General features: G+C 53.6%; 1 protein-coding gene across 1 annotated transcript in view; it reads right to left on the bottom strand.

The window, feature by feature from the left end:
- The window catches only part of GALNT16 (polypeptide N-acetylgalactosaminyltransferase 16), a 92,125-nt gene that overhangs the window by 23,103 nt on the left and 49,335 nt on the right, over positions 1-19,687 (bottom strand). Inside the window, exons 3-8 of the mRNA XM_025870478.2 lie at positions 11,369-11,526; positions 7,811-7,909; positions 6,846-6,913; positions 5,803-5,868; positions 3,307-3,428; positions 567-654 (exon numbers count right to left, since the gene is read on the bottom strand). Of these exons, the coding sequence (XP_025726263.2) occupies positions 567-654; positions 3,307-3,428; positions 5,803-5,868; positions 6,846-6,913; positions 7,811-7,909; positions 11,369-11,526 (601 nt within the window). The remainder of the gene's footprint in view (positions 1-566; positions 655-3,306; positions 3,429-5,802; positions 5,869-6,845; positions 6,914-7,810; positions 7,910-11,368; positions 11,527-19,687) is intronic.

The raw sequence follows: 19,687 nt of genomic DNA, 5'->3' as shown, positions 1-19,687 counted from the left end.
CCCCTTGAACAATATATTTTTAATGCAAAATACACAAAATGTTATTATTTCAACATGTAATCAATATAAAAAACTACTGATGAGATATTTTACATTCTTTCATAATAAGACTTTGAAACCTGCTGTGTATTTTCCACTTACAGCACATCTCAATCCAGGTTGGTCACATTTTAAGAGCTCAATAGCCATATGTGGCTCATAGTTACTATATTAGACAGCCCAGGCCCAGACCACCTCCAGGTGTACATATCAGGAATTCATGCACGACACTGTCCTATCATGTCTTTCTGCCAGGACTGTGGGCATGGTCCCTGGGCTGGCAGCCTTTGGGAAGGATGTGTCAGGGCTTGTGCCTCAGAGGGGAAGACACAAGACTAGCTTGACTCTGTCACTGATTGTGCCAGAGGGCTTTGTCCCCAACCCCAGGGCTTTCCATTTTCTGGAGGTAAGGGGGTGGTGTGAGACGCTCTGGCACAGCTGGGCAGAAAAGCACCAAACCAAGGCTTGAGACTGCCCTCGCCTGCCCCTTTCGAGTCTATGGCCCCTCCTCTGGGAGACAGACCCACCTCCACGAAGATCCGCCGATGCAGCAAGGTAGGCAAAGTTATCCAGACTGATGACATCGATGATGGGGCTCACCACACGGGTGTGGTCCTGGAGGGCAGGAAAAGAGAGATGGTGTGAGGCCAAGGACTCTGTGAAGAAAGGCCCAGCTGCCTGGACTGTGGGCAGAAGTTCTCTCTGAGCCACGGGGCACTCAGCCCTTTCTGCAGGATGCAGCAGGTTCTTGGGAGCTGTCCTGCAGCCCCACAGCCAGGCTCCTGGAAGATCCCACCTGGGTCCCATGGGCACAGTGCTCTCCCAGCCTCTTCCCCTCACATCATGCTGAGCCCTGCTGGGATCGCACCTCCTCAGCGAAACCCTGCCAGATTGCAGCAGGCTGAGGATTTCTTCCTCTTTTCAGCTGCTCTCACAATTACAGTCCAGACAATTCCTGGGGCACTGAATCATATGCTGTCTGAGGTGGCTCTTCTGTTGTTGGTTTGAACTATCGTTTTATTAATTGTCATCCACCTTTGTACATCTTCCCAACTGGACCGCCAGCAGCGTGAGGGCAGGGACTCCGCCGTCCCTATGCAACCTGGCTGTCACTCTTTCATGCCACATCTGCCTCAAGGTCAGATTCGTTACTCCCTTCACTCTCCTAGGCACAAATTCACCTCCAAAACATTGGTGGGTAATGTCAATTTTACTAAGAATTAGGGGGAAGAGTAGTGGTGTTGGTGGCTTATGTCGTTCACCCTCTGCAAAACTATCAATGGCCATCAGCCCTCTCTTGCCTCTCCCTCCACAGAGGGACCCAGACCAGAGCCTCTTCTCCCCCTGCACTCTGCGCTGACCCTCAAAATCCTCTTGTCCGCAACTTGGAGCCCAGCTCTGCCCCTCAGTTCACACCCCCTCTCAGGACCACGAAAGCCTGGGAGGAGGCAGAGCAGGGGAGACCACCCATGGTTTCCCACAGAGCTCGGTGGGGGCCTCGCCTTTGCCTTTTTATACACTTTTTTGTTCTGAGATATAATTCACATTTTTATAGCAATTTCATTAGCCGTAACTGACATGCGATAAAATTCACCATTTTAAAGTGTACAAATTTGGGGGCGCCTGGGTGGCTCAGTTGGTTAAGCGACTGCCTTCGGCTCAGGTCATGATCCTGGAGTCCCGGGATCGAGTCCCACATCGGGCTCCCTGCTCGGCGGGGAGTCTGCTTCTCCCTCTGACCCTCTTCCCTCTCGTGCTCTCTATCTCTCATTCTCTCTAATAAAAAAAAAAAGTGTACAAATTTGGTGGCTTACAATATATTCACAAGATTGTGCACCCATCACCCCTTTCTAATTCCAGAACATTTTCATCATCCCAACAAGAAACCCCGTACCTGTTAGCGGTCACTCCCCATCCTCTCTCCCTCCAGCCCCTGACAACCATTCATCTTTCTGTTTCTAGGGCTTTGTTTTATTCTGGACATCTCGTATCAGTGGAATCATAGAACACGTGGCCTTTTGTGAGCCGCTTCTTTCACTTAGGGAAACATTTTCATCCACATTGTTGCACATACCAGTACTCCACTCCTTTTTATGGCTGACTAGTACTTTGTTGTATGGCTACTATATCGACAGACATTTGGGCTCTTTCCACATTTTGGCTATTCTGAATGATACTGCCCCGAACGCTGCCGTGCAAGTTTTTGTGTGGAGTGTGTTTCCACTTCTCTTGGGTATATACCCAGCAGTGGAAGGGTCATCAGGTAACTCCGTGTTTAAGCTTTTGAGGAACTGCAGGACTGTTTTCCAAAGCGGCTGCCCCATGTTACGTTCTCACCAGCAATGAGTGAAAAGACTCCCACTCCTGCACACCGTCACTAGCCCTTGTCACTGTCCATCCTTTGGTCACAGCCATCCTGTAGGTATCAAGTGGTATCTGACTGTGGTTTTGACTTGCGTTTCCCTCAAGGCTTAAAAATGTTGAGCATCGGGTGCCTGGGTGGCTCAGTCGGTTAAGCGACTGCCTTCGGCTCAGGTCATGATCCTGGAGTCCCGGGATCGAGTCCCGCATCGGGCTCCCTGCTCAGCGGGGAGTCTGCCTCTCCCTCTGACCTTCTTCCCTCTCATGCTCTCTCTCTACCATTCTCTCTCTCTCTCAATAAATAAATAAAAATCTTTAAAAAAAAAAAATGTTGAGCATCTTTTCCTGTGCTTGTTGGCCGTTTGTGTATTTGCCTTGAAGAAATGTTCATCCAAATCCTTTGCCCATTTTTAAGTTGGGTTATTTGTCTTTTTATGGTTGATCCGTGATTACTTCATCCTTCCCTCCACCTGTCCTACCCTCCGCCTTCTGGTGAAACACTGGCACGTGCTAGGGGCCCCCTGTCCTCATCTGTCCTTGACAAGGCCACACCCCCTTCCTCCTTCTCAGGCTTCCCAGCCTTGACCCCAAGCTGCCCCCTGCCCCTGCACAGGACCCGCCTCCCCCCGGAAGCAAAACCTCACCACCACTGGTAGTAGGAGCTTTACAGCTCACCCAAGCCCACATCCACATGAATTCTCACAACAACCCCGTGAGACAAATACTACAGTTACCCTCATTTTCAGAGGAGAAAGCTCACTAACATGATGTCACTCTGTAGGAAGCCGACCATTTAGGCTCCTACTCTGCCTATCCAATGCTAATGACTGTTCACGCACCCTCGTGCCAAGAACATGGTGGGCACGTCCCAAGGGACGGAGCTCCCACAGGGACAGAGGGACTCACCTCCTTGACCCGCTGCAGCATGGGCTGTAGCCACTCGGTGTTCACTTCACAGTGGCTGTCCAGAAAGGTGAGCACACCAGCTGTGGCCACATCTGCCCCACGAACGCGGGACCGGATCAACCCTGCCATGGGAGTGGACAGGGGTTGGTACTGGGACGGGGCCAGTTTGCTTCCCCGCCATCCCTCAAAAGTCTCAGGGCTTTCAAGGCTTCCTCTGAGTTCCTGTGATTGAGTTTTACTTTGTATTTGATTATTTCCTCCCTCCCTCCCTCTCTTTTCTCTCATCCACTCAGCAACCATCATTACTCCAGGCTCATTCTCTGAATGCTCTCTGTGTACCAGATACTGTTCTGGGCTCTGGGGACACACAGATGAACAGTCAGGCATTAGTGAATGGAATGTGCAAGCGAGTGTGTTTTGGTACAAAAAGAAAACCAGAAACCAAAACCCTTTCCTCCCTACCCCCCGGGATCTCCAAAAAAATAATGTCCTTTGGTTTTCTTGAAGCATTTCCACACAAGCCGTCCCCTTCAGCTGCATCATCACGTGTGACCTCGTGAGAGGTGACCTCGTGAGAATCTTCTAGACTAAGACAGGTTGGAGTTAGTATGCCAGACCCTTCACGTACCTTAGGCATGTTATTTAACCTCTCTGAGACTGGGTTTTCTCATCTAAAAGACCCAGAGAGAAAATTATCCCCACCTGCCAGGGAGAGTGCCCGGTGTCTAGGAGGCCGACCTGTGCTAGATTCTGCTCTGCTTCGACCCCCACCCCAAACAGTCTTGCTGCTGGTTCACCAACTGTCAAAGAATGGCCTCACTTTTGGCAGATCCTGGGGAGAGAGGAGGCCCAGCTGGGGCTGCTGAGAGAACAGCCACTGGTATCCTGTGAGCTGTGGAGATGGAGGGGCCTCGCTCTAAGAGCTCAGAATACAGTTGCTCCTTGGAGAGATTTCCCTGGCCATACCTCTGCCCTGCACTCTGCCCCCATCCATCTGACTATACATCCATCTGTGCAAAAATCCATCTGTCCCACCCTTGCACTCCACCGGTAGGTAGGAGGTTAGTACCTCCTACCTAAGGTTTGTACCTGTGTTGGGCAAACCCCGGGAAACATTATAGTCCTGGGCCTAGAGGTACCTACAACCCAGTGCTTGGGAGAAATTTCATTTCTCTCTGGCCTCTTCCATGCCAGTGAGCAGGTCTCCTTGGTCTGACTGGTCTTTCTTCATTATGCCTCTCACATCTCTCTCTCTCTCTCTCTTTCTCTCTCAAACCTTCAGTGGCTCCCTACTACCTGCCTTATCAAGTCTAAATGCCTTTCTCTGGCTTCCAAGGTTTTCTGCCATCTACCCTCACCTCACCATTTCCCCTCCTGACCAGACCCAGATCCTCCCAGGCAGGGAGGAGGAGAGGGAGGTTAAGGGTGGCCTCCCTCCTCCATGTTGGAATTCTGGCTCCTCTATTCATCACCGTGGGCAAATTACTGAACCTCCTTAGGCCTCACTTTCCTTATGTGCGAAGGGGGACAATGGGCTGTTAGGAAGAAGGAATGTGAGAACATAGGCAGAGTGGCTGCCTGCTACAGGTGAGCACTCAGGGAGAGGGCTGTTAGTATTACAGGTGGGCCTGTGCCTGAGCAGCACTCGTGCCGAGTCCACAAGCCTGGACTGCCCTGCCTTGCTCCCTTCACCTGTTTCACTGCGCCCTCACCCAGGCAAGGCCTAGTCCCCCATCACGTCCCTCTCCTGGGGTCTGCCCCCATATCACCATGACCAGTCTGTGCCTGTGGTGAGTCCTGACTCCTTGGCCTTACAATAAGCTCTCCGAGGGCAGGGACCAAGTTTCATACTTGTTTTGTGCTTCCTAGATTGCCATGTACAATCCTAGCTGCATATGGCTGATGCTCCGAAACACCTCTCGATTGGAAGTGAGGTGACATCTGCTTTATGACGCCCCGGGTGTCTGGGTGGCTCGGTCGGTTAAGCATCTGCCTTCAGCTTAGGTCATGATCCCAGCGTCCTGGGATCGAGCCCCACATCGGGCTCCCTGCTTGGCAGGGAGCCTGCTTCTCTCTCTCCCTCTGCCTGTCACTCCCCCTGCTTGCTCTTTCTCTCTCTCTCTCTCTCTGTCCAATAAATAAATAAAATCTTTTAAAAAAATAATGTCCTTTGGTTTTCTTGAAGCATTTCCACATAGTTTATCTCATTTAATCCTTACAATAGCCATGCAAGGCAGGAAGGGGACTATTATTAACTCCACCTCTCAGAAGAGATAACCCAGGCAGCCAGAAGTAGAGCGACTTGCCTACAGTCATGCCGTGGCAGAGGCTGACCCAGGATAGCACAAGGGCCTTTCCACAGACCTTGGTCCTGACCACCAGGAATGCAGCAGGCACGTGCTGGCTTAGTGTGACATGGTGCCAAAAGGGAATGGGGAGGTGCAGAGGTCTAGACCAAAATGGGTCTGCAGTGGCACCCAGGATCCAAGAACTTACCTTCCCGCCGATCATTGCGCAGGCACTTGACCTTGGGGATCCTGGTCAGGAGCAGACAGTCTTCAGCTGAAGGTGAAGAGAAGGAAGCAAGCTCATTCAGATATGGGCGTCAGACCACAGGGGGTTTGGTCGCCCCTGCAACTGCCCAGAAGATGTCTCACAGTAGGTCCAGGGAAAGGGAAGGGGGTGGGGAGGTACACGGAACCTGGTCATCTCTAATGGCCAAAGGATTGCCCTGTGCCTCACTCCCAGGCCAGACTGAGGAATACTCATGGCACTGCCCCCACACCAGAGAGCACCAGCAGGTCAGCGGGTAGCCAGGTCAACACCAGCGCAGCCACACTGAAGGGACAATCCTCAGCATTTGGCACTTGTAATAACAAAGGATGCTGCTGATGTTGCTTCTGTTTTTATTTTTTTATGTTATTTATTTATTTGAGAGAGAGAATGAGAGATAGAGAGCACAAGAGGGAAGAGGGTCAGAGGGAGAAGCAGACTCCCCGCTGAGCAGGCAGCCTGATGCGGGACTCGATGCTGGGACTCCAGGATCATGACCTGAGCCGAAGGCAGTCGCTTAACCAACTGAGCCACCCAGGCGCCCGCTTCTGCTTTTTTAAAAAATGTCATCTCACTGGTGTCCCATCAAAACAACACCTCTTTCCCCTTCCTTGGCACCTGGGAACAGATTCAGGGAGGGCACCTAGAAAAGACTGAAGATCCCGTTGGGGCGCCTGGGTGGCTCAGATGGTTGAGCGTCTGCCTTCGGCTCAGGTCATGATCCCAGGCTCCTGGGATCAGCCCCGCATGGGGCTCCCTGCTTGGCAGGGAACCTGCTTCTCCCTCTCCCTCAACTGTTCCCCCTGCTTGTGCTCTCTCACACTCTCTCTGTCAAATAAATAAAATCTTAAAAAAAAAAAAAAAGATCCCGGTTGAGGGGCAGGGGTCAGCCCGTGATATCCAGCACGGCCCTGGGAGTGCTTGTCTCCACGCTCTGGGGAAACGAGAGTTTGGAAGGGTGCGAATAACAGGAGGTAGAAACTTACGATCTGAACTGAAGTCATCCACTAAGATGATCTCCTGGATCAGGCTGGCTGGAGTTCGGTTCAGGACACTGGAGTGATGGGGACATAGTGATGGGGACAGAGGAGCCTGGATTTAGGGGTCACCTTCCATTTACCTCTCCCTGCCCCAGGACTGCCCCACCACCCAGCTCAGGGGCCGGCACACTAGCCACGAGCAGCTTCCCGCAAAACTCCCGGGCCCTGATGAGCGGCTGAGGAGCGGTATGGTCCTCAGGCTCTTCCAAGGACCTGGCTGACCCTGCTGCCTGGACCTGCAGGCACCTGGGACCTGGTCCAGATGGGTTGTGGGAACTGCCCCAGTTTCGTTGTCAAGACAGGACCTGTAGCTGCTCTGACTGCTTAGGCTTAACAAGCCCTGCCAGGGGGGGGGGGGGGGGGGCGGGACCCCACCCAGCTAGGCCCGGAACTGCCGGCCTGCTTTCCTTCCCACCATCCTTCCTCTTCCTCTACTCCCTGGGAAAGGAAACCCAAGCTTCTTTAATCCCTGGAATACTCCAAATCCTATTCTCATTAAAGAAATGGGGCAAGTAGGAGTTAAACTTGACCGCAGGGCCAAGTTAAGGAGGACAGAGGGGCACCTCCCTGTGAATCGCTGGCTGGCACCTACTGGGCTGACGGCCATCCACCTGAGGCTTCATGTCCACCCCTGACTCCCTTGGCTCCTGCCCCTTGAATATCTGCCTTTGTCCTGGGGACCTGACCTTGTGCTTGTGCATCCTAATAACTAGATTGCTGGGGTCTCTCTGACCCTGATTCACCAGCTCCAGCTTTTCGGAAGGATAGGACTCCCCCTCCCAGGGGCTGACCTCTTCACACCATCTGGCCCCACACCCTGTCTCAATGTGCGCCCCTGCCGGGGGCTTGACAGATCTTGGGGGCCTTGGGAAGCAGCACCATTGAGGCGAGGGTCCTGAGATGGGGCTCACCTCTTCACAGTGCGCAGGAGGGTGGAGCGGGCCTCATTGTGGAAGGTGATGATGACGCTGGTGGCCGGCAGGTCCGCAGAGTAGGAAACAGACGGGCAACTGCGAATGGAGCACAGGGGTCAGAGGGCACCATGGGAACATCCTTAGGACAGGCTGGAGGCTTCTCTCTGTCCAGCCTGCTGCCCCCAGGAATACCGCTGTGGGACAGGGAAGGCAAGCCTGAAGCCAGGGTGCGGGGCTGCCCTCCACGCCCACCCTCCGCCCCACTCCGCCCATCCGGCCTGGAGCCCACGGAGGGAAGCCACAGGTTGGGGCACTTTCCCTGGCCTGGTCACCTTTACCAAAGACCTAGAGCCCTCGCACCCCCCCATCACTGAAGCGTGCAGAAAGGTTCTGACAATCGTGTCTGTGTGGGCACCGCTCCAGGCCCCGGGGACCCAGCCCTGGGCCAACAGACGGAGCTCCCTGCCTGCCAGAGAGAGACAAAACGGGGGAGACAGGGAGACCAGCCTCTGTTCAGCTACAGCGGCAGCACCCTGTGGCTTCTTTCTCTTCTCCTGGCTCGCGACATTGGAGGCTCTGGAGAGGAATCACCCCTCTGCTATAGTCCTGTGACTCCCTCCCTCTCGCTGCCCAGCCCCGGACAGCTGGCTGGTGACCCGGGGCGGGGGAGCAGCCTCTCTCCTCCGGGGGCCCTGACCTCCCCCTGGAGCGCACAGAAGCCCCCCCGCCAGAAGACCCCGAGCACTGCCTGCCACCCCGCTCCCTCCCCCTTCTCCGGCTCACACCACATTTTCAGCCCTTGGCTTCCCCCTCCTCCGGAAAGGGAATTAAAACAATCCATTCCTGCCAGCCTCCATCCCTGTCGCTTCTGCGGGTGCTTTTATTCGTGCTCCTGGGGCCGGCGGGAAGGCAGCTGGTTTTCATGGCAATCTTCTTTATTACAATTGCTCTCTGACTATTCCAGCAGGGTCTGTTTTCTCATTCCAGCACTCACGCCCCTGACGGCGTCTTACAGCCGGATTCCCAGGCCCATTTCCTGCCCTGCAGAGCAGATGGGGTCAGAAAGGCAGGAGTCCCACCAGCCTGGGACCCCCATGGGAGGAATCCTGAGAGGCTTTAGAAGCATTCTCCCTGAGAGGGGACGTAGAAAGTAGGAGAGGTGGAGGGGTAGGGAAATTCACCTCTGCCCCCCCCCCCCCAGAAGCCAGGCTTCCCAAGTGCATCCTCCCAGAGGCGTGCAGATTTGGGGGTGGGAGTGGGCTTGGCCTGCTGGGACGGGGCAGGGGGAGTGCTGGGAGAAGCAGCTGCTTCCTGGGTTCCTGGTCCCCCAGCACTGACCTCCAGGGACCCACGTCCTGACTGGGAACCCCAACCATCTGGTGCCCAGGAAGGAGAGAATCTGGATAGTGATGCCCATTCTCCACCTGAAAGTGGCCTACCTACCCATACCCCATCTGGAGGGTAGACCTGACCTCCCCCCCACCCGCCCCCTCCAACTCTCTCCACTCTGCATTTCTCTGGGATTTACAACCATGATGATGGCGATTTATCTGGCTCTCAGAAGCCAAGAGCCTTTGAAGAGGCTTGTCCCAGGCCTGTGTTTCAAGTTTGGGGTGCTGGTGGGGTTTTCTTTGTGATGCTGGTAGGTCTGTCTTGCCTGGTCTCTCTGTTCCCCTTGAGGGGGCTCCCCAGATTGAGGACTGGACTAGGAACTAGCCTGACTGTTTGGAGGCCAGCAGAAGCTGCTATCTGGAGCGCCAAGGAGAAGAGCAAGGCTCTTCTCCAGCTCGTGAAAGCCAGCCCCTCTGTGGCTTCACCTACATGTGCGTGCACACACACACACACACACACATGCACGCACCCTGATCCACCTCAGGCTTCTGAGAGGGCTGGTAGCAACATGGGGGCAGGAAGGGAGGCTGGCCTCACCAAACCACCCCTGCCTCACACTCGAAGAGTCTCATTTTAAGACCTGTGTCACCCCAAGAGGAACTCCTCCTTTAAGTTCTTCAGTGAGCACCTGAGAAGCTATGAGGTGGTCTTAGTGGGAGGGAGGGCAGAGGTGATCCAGGCTAACCCTGGATCAGTTCAGAGATTTGGATCCATAGAACCTCTACGTCTTGGGGTCAGGGTTGGCCATAGCCGGGGTTGCAGTTGCCAGGAAAGGTCTCCAAGTAGAGCTGTGTGGACATAGCCTTGTGGGCCCCACAGTGCAGGTGGACTCCACACCAGCACTGACAGAAAGAACTTCTGAGATCTGAGCTGGCCATTGGACCTGTGGGGAGACCTTTCCGAGTAGCAGGATTATTGTCGTACTGGCAGTGCTGGGGTTCCAAGACAGTGAGGACAGTCTGGGGCTCCCCCCACTCCATGTCCATCTCCTCTTGACAGGCGGCCAAGCCCACCGGATTTCAGGCTCACCTCCATGAGTGACATGGAAGGTGCTAGAAGCATGTCCCTTTCTGCACCCTCATCTCACACATACCTTTTGTGCTGTGGAGTAGCTGCTTCAGAAGGAAAAGCAATCTTGACCCGCATCATCCCCACCTACCCTTAGACCAGGACCAGCCTGGTGCTAGGTACATAGCTGGTCCAACACAGCCCGTTGGTCACTCAAAAATGCAGGCACATGGGTGAGTCTGCTCCAACAGCCCCTCACTGCCCTGTCGGCACAGAGCACAGAGGAAGCCCCCAGACCAGCCTGGGTTGGCAAGAAACCTTCCCCGGAGGAGAGGACACCGAGGGGGGTCGTGAAGGTACTAGTGGGGGCTGGGGGTTCAGGCGGGGGAAACAGTGTGTGCATAGACAAGGGCGAGGGGTCAGGAGGGTATAGGACTGCAGGAGCATTAAGTGCTAGGCGAAAAGGAGCAGAGGTTCAGGGCCTGGAGGAGCAGAGGTTCAGGGCTTGCACTTCAGGGTAAGGACCTCAGACTATTCCCATAGGTGAGGGCAGGAAGGGGGAACTGGAGGTGGCGACTATAATCCAGACAGGACACATGAAGGGCCTGAACCAAGGAGGGGGCATTGATGGCTTGCCCAAGGTCAGTCACTCACACCGAGTGCAGTCAGAGTGGGGATCATCATGGAAGCTGTCCTTGGTCCTGCTCTGGGGCCTCTCCCACCTACCACACTGGGAGAGCCAAGAGCAAGGTTGGGGAGCATTTCTGGGAACTGCTGAGGAAGCGGGGGCAGCGGGGCAGAAAGAGGAGAATCCCTTGCACAGTGCGGGCAGGGTTGGTGGCCCCTCTTCACCTCAGCCACCATCAGCAGGCTCGCCCGCCCCCTCTGGCCTCCCTGTGGTCCCCTGGCAGCCCACTCTCCCTGGGACTCCAGACTGAGGTGCTGAGTGGCCTCCCCGGTGCCCGCTGAGTCTCCTTGGCTGTCACAGGCCCTCAGGAGGTCAAAGAAACAGAGGAGACAAGAGGACAACTGAGGGTGAGCGTGTGAGGGTCTCAAGAACCACATGGAGTCTGAGGAAATCTCTCTCATGCCTTCAGTCCCTGGGACTGCTGACAGGGGCCGGCCCTGCCCTCCATGGCGTGACGGAGGCTGTACCTGTAATGGCGCGTGTCCCGGATGGCTCGGTCTGGGCTCAGCTTGTCACTCTCCAACTGGTTGAAGGCATGCTGCCTGTAAGGGTCCTCTCCAGCCTTCAGCTGCTTGGCTGCCAGGTACGCCTTCTCATCGAAGCCTCTGGAGGGTGTTCCTGTCACCTGAGCCAAAGGTCAGCATCAGAGGGGTCGCAGGCAGGAGGATAAAGCCGCCACTGTGGGGTAAGCACTGATCCCGCCGGCAGGAGCCTGCTGCCTTACCTCGTCTGTACCTTATCCCAACTCTGTGAGCAGGAGATCAGTATTTCCCCCTTGTACGAAAAGGGAAACCGAGGCTCACGAAATTAAAAAAAAAAACAAAAAACAGTACCCAAACTGCTCTTAAAAAATAAAGGCTTTTTTTTTTTTTTTTTTAAAGCCCAAGGTCAAAGCTAATGAGTCACAGGTTCTGGATTCAAACTGGTTGTTCTGACTCTGAAAGTCATTCTCTTGCCCAGTGTTCTTTGCTGGATTTGGAGAAGGTGACCCCCGAGATGAGGTGTCCTGAGGGGACCACCAGCCAAGCTGGAGGTCGCCAAGCAACCTACAGTGTCCTAGGGATAACCTTGAGCCTGACCCTGGACTAGGCATGCAGTAAAACACCCAGGGCTTGGACAAGCTGCTGTCCAGAGAACTACCTGTGAGGACAAGCGGGGCCCTTCCAGGCTCGTGCCAGAGCTGCCAGAACACCCAAATGCAGACAATGGTGCGTCTTCTCGGGGACTGGCGCTTGCTGCTGAGATAGGCCCATGTCAGAGCTCCTGGCTCACCGGTGCTAAGTGCGGGGTAGTGATGGATCACACAGGCCATGGCCCAGCCTCTCTCCTCTTAGCCACACCCAACTCTGTGCTCCCAAAGTACCCCCATGAAAGACCCTGGGGAAGGACACATCTGAGATGAATGGAGAGATAGATGGATCCTGACATCTCATTATTTGAACCAAACTGCGGGCCGGATGTTCCCCCAGAGTGCCTTGAAATATCATCAACAGTGAGAGCATCCTGACTGCAGCCCTCCCACCTGCCCAGCAGCCTGGGCTGGAGCTGTGGGCCCCCAGAGGCAGTGGGAAGGTGGTCGAGGATTATTCAGACACAGAACTCTGCATGAGGACTCCATCAAAGGCCTAGCTCCAGAGGGATGGTTCCTGGAAGGTAGCTGGACCTGGGGGAGAGGAGACCGAGGTGTTGCGTGATGCTGGGGGACATCCACAGTGGCCCAGGGCCTCCATGAAAGCCTAGCCCCGCACCTCGCCAGCAGGAATGTGGAAGGCTCCAGGGGGCGAGTATCTCCTTCAGGGATGCCACTTGGTCGGGTTCCAGCCTCTGGGTGCATCCTGTCCTAAGAGCCAGCCCCTGAGCTCCCTGAGGTCAGAGCTGGTGAGGAAGGTCTCCTCATGTCCACCCGGCCCAGCCACACACAGATGCTCAGGATGGTGGCCACGGCGGCAGCAGCCACACCGTGATTGATATTCAGAGTTCGTGCCATGACAAGGGCTGGACAGATGTGGCAGAGCCCCCATGGGCTGGAAATCCATTTCAGGAAAGACAGAAGGAGGGAAGGAAGGAGAGAGGGAGAGGGAGAGGAAGGCTGTTTTGACCTGAACCTTGGATTGCTAGAAGGACCCAAGCCGTCCATCTTGGAGAGTGAGCAGGAGAAGTTCTCTGTGTCCTTCCCACCTGCGAGAAGGATGGGTGCTAACTCTGCCCCCCCCAGTTCCTCCCAGTCCAGGTCAGAGAAATGGAAAGTAGCTTCCACTGATATCTGCGATAAAATAAAAGAAAAACTGCAGAAGCTCCCAAAGGGAGAGTATGCCACTTAATTATCCTGCAAGCCAACTGTGGGAAATAACCATGTTTATTTATTTAGGGCTTCTGGCCACTCTACGGTCTCAGGAAACCTCTGAGTCCTCATCCCACACTCACCCATGACCCAAGAAACATGGATTGAGAGCAGTGCATCTACCAGGCACTGGGACACCCCTCTGCAAGTTCCAAGGCCTATCTGATCATTCATTCAGTTGTTCAAGAATGCTTGAGTTCACTCACTCCTTCATCCAGCCACCCAGTCATTCCGCAGAGCTCCACAGAACACTCCCTGCTGCCAAAGGGAAGGAATGCTCAGGAGACTCTTCCCCCGTCTCAAGCTTGCAGCCTCCCTGCGCCTCAGGCGAAGCTTCCTCAGGGCTCTAGAGAATATTGTGGAAGACCAAGGGCTCAGGCCAAGGTTCACTAGAGAAGTTCCGTTCACTAGCGAAGCTCACTAGGATGAGCTAGACATCCTCAAAGATGCTGTTCAGAAGTGTCTGCTTCTGAGTGTGCTCTAGCTGTCCTCCAAGGTTAGACCCTTCACTTGTGAGCCACCTCGTGAAGAAGGGTACTGTGGAGTCCCAGTCCCTGCTCCCTCTTGGGGGTCTTAGCCCTGCTTCCACGTTGACCCAGCATCTCTGGGGCCTTGAGCCGAAACATCAGTTGGCCCCAAGTCAGCCAAGTGGAGGGGACACTAAGGAAGGGGGGGATGTGATCTCTGCGGGGCTTTAACTTCCTCTCTGCCCAGCGCCTCCCTGGCCTCACTCTGTCCCAACCCACACCTCTTCTACCTGGTATCTCACTAGTCCATATGCCTGCACCGCAGCTCATACTTCCTCACGGCTCTCGACCCCTCCTTTCCCTTTGGCCCTGTTCCTTGATCTTGAGACTTTCAGGCCTTTGAATGGCCCATCGGTACCACTAACTCAACACCTCAAAACGAATTTGTCCCTGAAGACCACCACATGCTTCTCCTGCATGGCTGGTTGCAGAGGTGGGCAGTGCTGACCTCCTAGTCCTCCCAGTAACACATGCAGGGGTCATCTGTGATGTCTTCCCCGATGCTCCACAGCCTGACCGAGACCACTGCCCTGCACATCCACAGCGGTGTCCTATGGGTGCACCACTAGCGCTAAATCAACATATATTTCCTGCAAGTCTCGTACGTGCAGACACTGTGCAAGAGGCTGGGAAGATGGAAATAAGCAAAAGCAGCATGGACCCCAGAAGAGAAATCTAGGAACCGAGATCACCCCTCACGGCTCCCCCATCCCATGCCACACCTGGCCACGGAAGTTCAAGAAGAAACCCTCACCCTCAACCTCAGATCATGGGTAGCTGGAGAACTGGCTGTGGAAGCCCATCCCACCCCAAGCCTAGCTGGAACAGGAGTCCAGACAGGGCACATGCGCCACAGACTGTGGACCAGTGAATGCTCTTCCCCTTCTCCCTGTTCTCCTACCCACACCGCTTACTAAGCACGCTGGCGAGGGGTAAATGCATCCTTTGGCTCGAGCCTGCAGGACCATGGGGAGCTATATCTGGATCAGCCTGGGAGACCTGAGATCCTGGGCTTGGAGCCAGTTGGAGCCACTATATGGGACTCGTATTGCTGCCCTTTCTGGAGGGGACGAGGGCACTTGGAGCTGCTTGTGGAATTCACAGATCACGTGGCACCGACATCTGTGCTTTACTTCTCTTTCTTTTCCACTAGATGGTGAGCTCCCCGGGCGCCTGGGTGGCTCAGTTGGTTAAGTGACTGCCTTTGGCTCAGGTCATGATCCTGGAGTCCCCGGATTGAGTCCCGCATCGGGCTCCCTGCTCAGCAAGGAGTCTGCTTCTCCCTCTGACCCTCCCCCCTCTCATGCTCTCTCTCTATCTCTCATTCTCTCAAATAAATAAATAAAATCTAAAAAAAAAAAAAATAGATGGTGAGCTCCCCACCTAAGGGCTCCCAGCACCCAGCACGTAGTAGGAACTGAATGGATGTCTGCTGAATAAAGGAATGAATGAGTGAATGAACTAATGGATGAATACCTAAATAATGTCCCTGCTCTCAACTGACCTATAATCAACGGTGGAGAAAACCACAGCTAACAAAAGGTAATGCTGACATATCACATGACCTTCCGTGGCTTTCGCTCTCCTGAGCTCACAGTGGCCCAGGACACTCTATGTGTGGGGGCCCAGTTACCTCATGGGCTCAGGTTCTGCTGTTGCCCCCTCCCTGGCTCTGTTCTGGCCACACTAGCCTCCTCGTGTTCCTTGAGACTGCCGGCACCCTTCCCCTCAACCCTTCTGTTTCTTCTCCTTCCTGGAAGGCTCTTCCGGATGTCTGCATGGCTCCCTCCTTCACCCCTCTGCAAGGCTCTGCTCAAACCTCACTTCTGTGAGCCTTCCCTAATGGCCCCCCCACCTATAACACTATGACCCCAGCCCCCCATTCCCTATCCTCCTGCCTTGTTCTAAATTTCCTTCTAGCTGATGGAAGTGTCCTCTGATGTTCCTTCTATGTGTATTTTGCTTAGTTATTTTATCTTCCTGACTGCTTCTCCCCACAAGAATATAAGAGTCACTAGGGCAGGGATGGTCTGTTTTGTTTAGTGCTGGATCACAAAGCCCGGAACAGTGCCTGTTGGTAGGATTCAGAATCAATGGCTAATGAATATGCGAGTGATGAGCTGTCATGACCCCGCTCATCCCCTTCCCCTCCCACACATGTGTACTTGGCTAACACATTACTTGGAACTGAGGTGGACCAAGTTGGTGGCAGGGTAGTTTCTGCTTACCTTGGGGATTTCCTTCCCACTCATATCTCTTGGCAGGACTGTTAGACACCGTCCCCCTGTCCCATCAACACCTTGATCACCCCCACGGGGGTGGGCACAAGGCCCAGGCTAGGCTGATCTATCATAGAGATTGGTGAAGCAATCATCATTTGACTCAATCTGGGCCAATCAGAATCCACCCTGAGAACTTTCTGTAAGATGAGCTCTTTTGGTCATCACTGCTAAACCTGGGAGGCAAGTCCTCTTGCCTCCTACATGGAGAAATTTTGTTTGGAGAATGAAGAAGAAACAATCAGAGCCAAGAGCCAGAAAGAAAGAGCTATAGTGATATTATTTGGGGGTCCCTGGAGCTAATCATATCTGATCCCAGTTCATCCTGGGGTTTTTTCTATCTGTTTATCTGCCCATCTACCTTCCTACCTACCCACCTGTCTTATCTACTACCAATCTGTCCCCTTTTTTTTTTTTTTGCTTAAACTAGTTTGAGTTGACTATCCTCTTTAATAACCCAAAATTCAGAGATGTCAGTCCTTCAGACATTCCAATGAATAGAAAACCATTCTCCAAAAGTAAGAAACAGAGGTGCCTGGGTGGCTCAGTCGTTAAGCATCTGCCTTCGGCTCAGGTCATGATCCCAGGGTCCTAGGGCTGAGCCCCACGTCGGGCTCCCTGCTCCGCGGAGTCTGCTTCTCCCTCTGCCTCTGCTGCTCCCCCTGCTTGTGCTCTCTTGCTCAAGTGCACGTGCTCTCTCTCTCTCAAACAAATAAAAATCTTAAAAAAAGGTAAGAAACAAAATCAAAAACAAACACCAAAAAATGAGCCATGAATGGCAATGACACAGTTTGGTGGCAGCCATCCATTCCAAGATACCAGGCTGGTCCCTGGCATCTGGCCCAGTGACTTGAGCCTAGAGTCAGGTGGGGCATTCCCTGCCTTCCCCAGCAGGCAGGGCTGTGGTCAGGCTTGGGGACTGGAGAGGGGATCCATCTGGACCACAACATAAGAGTCCCTTGAGTTGCTCTGACAAGGAAGGAGGGCTGGGAGATGGTGAGTGACAGCCTGCTGGGCCTCCCACAGCCCTCCAGCCTCCTCCAAGAGCTCTTGGCCAAGGCTTAGATGGTTAGAGGATGGCCTCCTCCCCGGTCTGTCCTTTGGGGAAATGCCCAACCCAGCACTTCCACGTCCAACAAGGTCAATCACATCTGAAATTGTTTAAACTGAAATAATGACTCTGCTCTATAAAACGGGAAGAATTATTTCTCATCTTGGAGAGTTGTATTTTCAGTCCGTCACTTCAGTTAAACTTTGAATCTTGCCTGCCTGGCTTCAATTTTTTTTTTTTTCCCAGCTAGATTTGCTTACTTCTTCTTGACTGCTAAATTTAGGAAACAAACAGCAAAGGGGAAGTTTTGAAATAAGAAAGGAAAATATTTTCCACATCATTTTTTATCAAAAACAGTTCAACCCAAATCCCCAAGCCCTGTAAACTTTCTTTTAAAACATACAGGCACCTCTAAATTGTAGATTTAAACAACTCAAACTCCTTTTAAATAACTGCTGCCTAATTTCCTTTTACTGCCAGTAAAACAGGTACCTGCTGGGCTGGCCTTTCACTCAAGTTCAATGAAACTGCAAATAAAAAGGCCCTGGTCCTATTTTACGGATGGCTCCTGACTTTTTTCCTGATCTGCTCTAAACCCCAACCACCTGGTGAACAAAATGTGCTTCCCAACCACTCCCCACTACCCTGGGAAGAAAGTCTCATCTGATGCTGCGTCCAAAGTTGAAAGACTGCCATTCTTCAGGAAGGCTGGGAAACTGAGCACATGATTCACCAGCTCTGAGTACAAGGTGTCAGGTTCCACCTCTCCCAAATGAAAAGGCGGGTCCCACTGGGCCTCCCCGCAAGCCACTGGGTTCTGGGGAGGCAGCCAACCACGCCTGGCCTACCCATGCTCCTGTCCAACCAGACGAGACGCTGGGGGTGGCACAGGGCTGGGGACCTCAGCTTGGGTACAGGAAACCTTGCCTAGGGTATCAAGGGTCCCTCAGGGGCCTGCCCCAGACATGTCCCCAGGTCCCCTTTCACACGGCCTCCAAAACAGTTATGTAAGGGTTACCGGCCCGGCCTTTGAAATCTGGGGAATAGAATGCAGGTGCTTACTGCTCTCTGGCCTTGGGAAGTCACTTACCCTTTCTGAGCATGCTTCTTCAGCTAGAAAATGGGGATTATTGTGAGGATTAAAGGACACGATGTAAATAACATGCTTAGCACACTATCTGGCACATAAATTATAATTATTAATTATTATTAGCTTGCCTGCCTTTTTACCAGTCGTTCTCCACCTTGACTGCACATTAGAATCCGAAGAATCAGAAGAGTTTAAAAATCCTGATGTCCAGGCCCTAACCCAAGACCGATTCAATCAGAATCTCTGGAGGTGGGAGACTAGTATCAGGAGTTCTTAAAGCTCTCCAGGTGTTCCAGTGCGCTAGCAAGGCTGAGCTGCCGCTTTATGTGGATGCAGGACGGTAAGCTGGTGAAATCACAGGACCAAAGACTAGAAGGGACCCTGGAGGCCGTGTCCCCTGACCCGCTTCCCAAGGAGCCTCAGGGTGAGTCTGGGTTTTGGCCTCTGTTTGTACTGCTTCACCATCAGCAGAGCCAACTGGGACTCAGCTGGAGCCTTCGTTGTTACTATAGAAACCACCACCTTGCAACACATATGCCCACATGCCCTGGAGGCTCTAGTTCAATTACATACCAAGGAGCACAGGGTAAGGGCCCCCTGGGAAGCCCACCTTGGGCTTCCGGTTAGATTTGCCATCACAACCTGGTTTCTCCAGGGGCGCTGATGACCACATAGCTTTATGACACCAGTGGTCTCATCAAGAAAAAGGGGGAGTGCGTTCCCCAGATGGTCTCTGTTCAGGTTCAGGGAGATTTCAGGTCCAATCAAGCTCCCCAGGTCCCATTTTCCACACTCTGTTTGGCCCAGAGGTCATCCAGGGGTGGAGGGATTCTGAAGGCAGGCAATGCTAGGGACGTGCGGTGGGATAGCTCAGTTTCCACCTGCGTATCAGCTTGAGTAGAGCATTCCTGGGTTTGCGAAGAGTACCAAACCCTGCCGTACCCCGCCCCCATCACAGCTGCTGCAGAGTGTAAGGAACAAGGAGGCCCCTCCTGCAGTAATGAGCAGATGCTGACTGCTCCCTGAGGGCCTGCTATGAGCTGGGTGCTACGCTAGGTGCTTATTTCCAGCTTCAAGTAGTCTGGCCAAATGGGTGCTCCTCTGAGCCTGCTTTTACAGAGGTGGAAACTGAGGCCCAGGGAGATAAAATAACATGCCAAGGTTACACAGCTGCTGAGTGGCCAGGCTGGGCCTGGAAGCCTGGAATTGAGGCTGTCTGTCTACAGGGCCTAAGCACAAAGCTTTCTTTGTACGTCTTCAGACTACTCCTAGGCACAGATGGGCTTGGCACTGCCTTCCAATTCTGAGTCCCTCAGCTCCAAAACAAGCTGGCCTCTGGTGCCCGGAACACAACCAGGCCCTGACAAGTGCAGGCTGGAGGCTGCCTCCCCACTAGGCTCAGGGTTCAGAGCATCAGCTCATGGTTCAGAGGCAGACTTGCCCAGTGCTGTCATCTCTTGGCTTGACATGGGCATGGAAACGCTTCTCTGTTTTGGCT

Source organism: Callorhinus ursinus, unplaced genomic scaffold, assembly GCF_003265705.2.
Source record: "Callorhinus ursinus isolate GAN/ISIS: 27379988/994484 unplaced genomic scaffold, GSC_fseal_2.0 scaffold8, whole genome shotgun sequence".
NCBI lineage: Eukaryota > Metazoa > Chordata > Mammalia > Carnivora > Otariidae > Callorhinus > Callorhinus ursinus.
This window is presented reverse-complemented; position numbering and strand designations above follow the sequence as displayed.